The sequence below is a fragment of the Pteropus vampyrus genome, unplaced genomic scaffold, assembly GCF_000151845.1.
Source record: "Pteropus vampyrus isolate Shadow unplaced genomic scaffold, Pvam_2.0 Scaffold401, whole genome shotgun sequence".
NCBI classification, from domain to species: domain Eukaryota; kingdom Metazoa; phylum Chordata; class Mammalia; order Chiroptera; family Pteropodidae; genus Pteropus; species Pteropus vampyrus.
The window spans coordinates 326,300-332,621 of record NW_011889182.1 but is presented as its reverse complement, the minus strand read 5'-3'; the positions used below and the strand labels follow the sequence as shown (position 1 = coordinate 332,621).

Here is a 6,322-nt window from a genome sequence, read left to right as displayed (position 1 = left end):
CTCTAGTTCCTGACAACCGGGGTATTCTCTTACAGAACCAGAACACGATGGTCCCGGTACAACACTGTTATCTATGTGCCGCCTTTACTCGGATTCTGCCGCTTGTCCCCTTAGTTCTTGATGGCACGCGAAAACTCGGGATCACGCGCTGCCTTCAGATGCGGTTGTCACGCCTCTCTGGTCTCCCATAACATGCAGCCGTCGGCCTTCCTCGGGGCGGCTGAATCGGGAGGGCGCCAGCCGGTCACTCTGTGGCGAGTGTCCCCATTCGGGTCTGTGTGGCGTCTGCTCTTAGTCAGAGCCCGGTGTGCGGTACTGGCTGCTGCGACACAGAATGATTATGGTGCCGGCACCGCCCGTCCTGCCATTTGGCATTTGTGTCGTCTGTCCTGCCGGCACGCCAGGTCCTGGAGAGCCGGCCTCCTCTGCCTGGAGCACAGCTGTCCCGCAGCTGGCACGGCTGGCACGTGGCACCGGGGAAGGGTGGTCGATTCCGCAGGAGGAAAGCGGCTTAGAGGCGCCGCGGGATCAGGCCTGCGTTTCGGAAAGATACTTCTGAAGGCCACGTGGCGAGCAGCAGTGACGGGGGCTTAGACCCAGGGGGGTCAGGGGAGGGTCTGCGTTGTGGACAAGCTGGCTGGATAGTGGCAGAGGGCACGGGCACAGGGGATGGTCTCCAGGATGTCTGGGGAGAGTCGGCTGGTCCCAGTGACCACCGGCTCTTAAAGACAGGGATTCCCAGCCCCATGCCGGCAGCCGTGTCGAGCCACAAGACGAGGGTCGAAGCAGGGTTTAACGATGACAGCGCAGCCAGTGTGAGGAATGTCAGCGGCCGTGGGCTCAGCTGGGCGAGGTGGCCCTCCCAGTCTGGCCAGCGAGGAGGCTAAAGGGTGGCTGAGTGCCGGATGGCTGAGGTCCGATCCTGGTCTGTGCCTCGCCTGCAGTGAGGTCCAGGTGATGGCGCCACCCCTGCGCCCCGTGTCAGTGCTGCTGAGGAGGCTCTAGGAGTCACAAAGCTGGGGTTCTCAAGAGGGCCCTGGGGCCGTCAGGCCGTGTGCAGAGTGACCCTGGACCAGGGCCTCTGGGAAATAGACGTGCGAGTCACACACTGGGAGTCGGGTCAGTGTTCCCCAAGGGGATGCAGGTCAGCTCAGGGACAGCAGCCTGGGACAGCAGGTCGGGGACAGTAGCCGGGGGACAGCAGTGGGTGGAGTTACCCAACAGAAATGGGAAAGAAGCATCGGGTGGGGACTGGGAGGGACCTTCAGGAGGGCAGGGGCCGCTGTCACCTGTCACGGGTCCAGCTTCCAGAACGCCCGCCGGGTGTTGGCCGAGTTCCTGGGGGCCTTGGGAGTCTGTTCTGGTTTTTTTCTGTCTGGCGATGTTTTAGCAGCTAGGCCTGAAGGGAGGAACAGGCTCATGGGCCGAAGAGGTGGTGGCATTCTCTGCCGTGAGTGGAGCCTGAGGGACACAGCAGGGCCTGGCACTTGGTCTTTGGCCTGCCCGTTGTGGCCTCTGGGAGCCTTGGCCTCCTGGTGGATGCGACGTGGGTCAGAGGTCTGTGCTCCAGGGCTGGGCACTACATGGGGCCGGAAGTCTCTGACCGCGGGAAGGAGAGGGACCTGCTCCAGGGGGCAGGGCACTAGCTCCAGGAAGTCAGTGGCCACCGAGCCGGCTGCACTGTGGGCCACCCTGGTGTCCCCAGGGGTCGAGACTGTCCAGCCGCCTGTGACACGCTGCCCCTCACAGGAACTGTCCAGCTGCCAGTGACACGCTGCCCCTCCCAGGAATGCCGTGACGATCCATGGAGAGGGGGTCGGGGACGGCGGTGTGGGGACACTAACGCACCCGTGGCGGTCGGGGACGGCGGTGCGGGGGACACTAACGCACCCGTGGGGGTCGGGGACGGCGGTGTGGGGACACTAACGCACCCGTGTTGCTCCCGCAGCGTCGTCTGCGTCGGTGGGGACGGCATGTTCAGCGAGGTCCTGCACGGCCTGGTCGGCAGGACGCAGAGGAGCGCTGGGGTGGACCAGAACCAGCCGCGGGCGGCGCTGGTGCCCAGCTCGCTACGCATCGGCGTCATCCCCGCAGGTACGGCCCGGCCCCCGCGGTGACCCCACGCTCGCGCCCCGCAGGGCCACGTTAGTCAGACGCTTCCACTGCACGGCTGAGGGTGGTGCCGAGAGGGCTCGTGGGGCCACTGCCAGCCAGAGAGACCGGTCCCGGGCCTGGAGCCCGCACGGCAGTGCGGCCCGGCGGGAAGGAGCGTCCGTTTTAAGCATGGAGCAGGGGAGGAGGATGGACGGCGAGGTCCGAGGGTTTGCGGAGCGGAGACGCGGGGCTCCTTCGCAACCAGCAAGCGGGGTCGGGCCTCCTGGGGCTGCAGGGCGCCCGCGCCTCCTCCTCCCGCCAGACGGTCCCGGGAACCTGGAAGCTGAGGCTCCGACGGCGCGCGGTGTCTCTGGGCGGTTCGGCCCAGCTAGCACATTAGCCCCCAGTCCGTCCCGCGCCGCCCCGGCGGCTGCCGTTGATTCAGCACGTCCGTCGCAGGGGCTCCTCCTTGTCAGCAGACGTCCCCCACGGGGGCCGCTCGCACTGGGACATCGTTCTTGGCTTTTCCTTCGCATTTACTCCTTTATTTCAATTGTGACTTTTACGCTCACATGATTATTGCTACTTTTTTGAGCACTGGTTAATGAGCAATTAAAGGGCCACGCAGGCCTGTCTGGAAGGGATCCCGTCCCCGTCCCCAACGCCCGCTCTCCGAGAGGTGCCGAGAGCCCGGCAGCTGGGGGTCGGTCTCCGCCTTCCCGGCGGGTGGGCAGTGGCGGGCGGTGGCGGCCGTGGGGGCTCACGAAGTCCTCGCGGGCCCCCCGGGCACAGGGAGGAGTAAGGGCGCTGGGAGAGCGGCAGGTTCGTGGCCCAGACCTGGAGGAGCAGGGAGTCGGGGGGCAGAGCGTCAAGCGGGGTGGGGGGCGGCTGGGCTGGCTCCACGCATCGCCGTCTTTCTAGGAAGCACCTAGTTCTTTGAGAACCTAGCGCTGAGCCGAGTGAAGGGCGAGGCCCGTGTCGTTGGTTCAGGGTTCTGCAAACCATTAGGCGGGGACGTGGGGTCTCAGCCCAGCCTGGCGTCTGGGCCGGGTGGCCGCGGGCGTGACTGCAGGGGCCACGGGCCGGGCGGGGGTAACCGAGCCATGGCTCACATCATTCACTTTAGTGCTCACGGCAGCTCTGTGAAGTCAGCGCCATAATTGTCCCATGTCATGGAGGAAGATGCATGGCACACGGGTGAGGTCACAGGTCACCCAGAAGGGCGTGGACGGAGCCCGCCCACCGCTGTCAGGGGACGTCTTCTCCTGTTGACTCTCCTGTTATCTGTCAAATACGTTTACCCTTGGCTGGTTTTGCAACTTTTTTCCAAGATCGGCTTTCTTCTTTTACGTCTGAATGTGCTATGCTCTGGACAACCTGAATTTTATCTTTCTGTATTTCGATCTATTTTTCCTTTATGCTTTTTATCAGCTTTTGCTGATGGTGCACGCCCGAAGTCCCTCCAGTTACGTGCTCATTTCAAAGTTTAGCGAGTCTACAGGGAAACAACTCCGGTCATTGGTCCTGTCTGCTTTTACTGCTGACTGCGCCCCGTCTCTGGCCAGCATTTGTCTTACGTGATGGGCCCAGGGACCCTGGGAGGTGTGTGCTTAGTGTGCGAAGCCCCTCTGAAGCCGGTGCCCCCTGAGCAAGCAGGACCCAGTTGAAGGGCTGGCTGGGTTTGCTGATGGGCACATGGATCCGGAGGCTGACTCTGGGGGGGCCAGCTCTCGGGGGCCGGGACGGTGCAGTGTGTCCGCCCGTGTGCACAGGGGCCCTCGTGAACACAGACCACGGCCTGGCTTTTACCCGGCCGCACAGTGGCAGATGAAGACGCTTCGCAGCCACAGGCAGCCTCTCCCCACAGAGGAAGGTGGCACCGGCGGCTGCCTGCTGCCCGCCGTCCCGTGGAAAGGTGACGGCTCTGTGTGCTTAGGCGTGGAGCAAGCCCCACTGGGTCCCGCTGGGTCGGAAGTCTGCAGAGACTCGCACGTTTTGAATGGCGCGTCCTTTCATTTCCTCGTGGCCCAGAGCAGGGTGCGCGTGCGCGGGCGGGAGGGAGACTCGAGGTCGACGCGGGTGAGCGTGAGTGCAGGGGCTCAGGGCGGCACGGAGGCTGAGAGCACAGGGGGCACGGCACTGGGCCTGGCCCCGGGGACGAGCAACGAGAAACTGAGAGCAGCACGAGGGGCTGTGGGGAGCACGCCGTTCCGGACAGGGTGCTCCGGGAGCCTTGCGGGCGTGCCACTGACCTGAGGCCAGAAGGGTGGGGGACAGCGCCCCATATCCGGGGCAGGGTTTTCCAGGCAGAAGGAGTGGCAGCTGCAAAGCCTGGCAGGAGCCAGCACGGCCCTGGGAGGCACAGTCAGAGGTCAGGTGGCGTGAGCCAGGCAAGAGGCAGAGCAGAAGTGGCAGGTGCGCGGGTGGTGGCGGTGGCCCCGCAAGGAACTCTGAGTAGGAAGCTGAGTTGATTCCCTTCCTTAAAAATCTGATTTTCCAAGCAAAATAATCCCTGGACGTATTAGAAACTAGTTTCCTTGCCGCAGTCACTGCAGAAGGGCCACAGAAAGGGGACGTGTCCCATGCAGGGCGCCGGAGTCAAGGGCCTTCGGGTCACGCACCATCCCTCTCCCTCAGTAGAAAGCGTTCGCGGCTGCTTCCTGTTGGGTGAACTTGGACTCTGGACAGCGGCCCCATCCGCCCGGCCTCTCGCTGTCCCAGCCACTCGGGGTGGGTCACCGGGAAGGTGGGGTGGTGTGCTCAGAGGTCCTTGCTTCTCCCCAGAACGGAGCCCTCACTGAAGCTCCTTCATGAGTCTTCCAAGCGCCTTTCAACATCCGTTCGACACAGAGCAGTTAAGAGTCTAGGCAGACCCAGAAGTAGGGGACTTCAAGGGCACTGGGTCATAAGATGACGCAAAACGGAAACTGGACACTCGGCCCTTCACTGTCGCGCTCCCTGCCTCGACCATACGCGTCCCAGGTTAAGCGCGGGCGAGGCCAGCGCCTGGTCCGGTTTCGTTCTCAAGGATGGTTTGTGGGGACAGTACACAGTGCACCAGGCCTGGACGGGGCCCCGTGGACCTTCTGGAGGGTTCCAGGGCCACGAGGGACCTGACCTCGGGGCGTGGCCCTTTGGGGGTCTGCTCTCAGGAACGGTCACACTTGCTTCCAGGCCCCCTGCTTGGAACCCACAGGCGAGGCTGTGGGAGGGCGTCTGAAACCGCAGTTTTCCTTTGATGCTGTTAATTACACTGTAAGAATTAGTCACTCCTATAACTTGAAATGTTCACTTGAAAATTTTTACTTTTTGCCTTGTTTTTGGAATGAAGTGTCAAGGAAAAAAGAAAAAATGCATGAACATGTGTGAGCACCTGTGTGTGAGCTGCCGCCACAGCCACTTCAGCCCAGAGCCTTCCGCCTGGCCTCACAGCGGACCCGGTTCTGGCCGATGACAGGGTGCCGCACTGCAGCCCGGCTGCTGGGGACCGGGGACTTCCAGGCATCGTCCGACGTCACTTGTGACGAGAGACTTGCAGATCGTCCCAGGGTTGCGGGCGGAGGCCCTGACCCTCGCTGTGGCCGGAGTGTGTGCCTGTCGTCCCAGCTCGTCCCCAGCTGACTGGCCAGTGCGGCCTCGTGCATTCTAGATCTAGCCATTCACGGTTTATTCTTGGGAAACAGTGGGGTTTTCCAGCTCCTGAGCACGTCTGTTGCTCAGCCCAGTCCCAGACCTGCTGCGGTAGAATCCGGGGGACGGTGGGGAGGCTCAGGAGTCTGTTGTGGGGCGTCCCCCGGGCAGCCTCTGCCCACACAGGCTGGGAACAGCGCCCGGATTCTGACTCAGTCAGAAGTGAGACAGGCTTAGGAAGGAGCAGAAGCATCATGGCCCCGCCCTCGGGGTGCAGGTGTAGCTGGGTGCTCTGAGGTCACCCCCACCTTGCAGGCGCGGAGGTGGACAGGAGGAGGGGTGCCCGGGCTGCGTCAGACATGTGCTCGCTGTGTTCAGTGGGGCTCACACGGGTGTCCGCCAGGGGCGATGGCCGGGGCTCCGGGTCACCAAGCACATGCACGGAGAAGCCGGGGTGCGTTTCTGTGACGTGGGTGCAGCCCTCCGCGCGCTGTGACCGTCACAAGCCGTCCATCATGCACACACTTCCCCGCGGGAGACGCCTGCGAGCCAGTCCGTCCCTTTCGCCGTCCAGGGCCCCGGGGCCGCTGCCCGACTT

At 63.5% G+C, this 6,322-nt stretch overlaps 1 protein-coding gene across 1 annotated transcript in view; it reads left to right on the top strand.

Annotated features, from left to right (window-relative positions):
• The window catches only part of CERK (ceramide kinase), a 24,985-nt gene that overhangs the window by 8,792 nt on the left and 9,871 nt on the right, over positions 1-6,322 (top strand). The window contains 1 exon segment of the mRNA XM_023523688.1: positions 1,949-2,094. Coding sequence (XP_023379456.1) covers positions 1,949-2,094 — 146 coding nt within the window.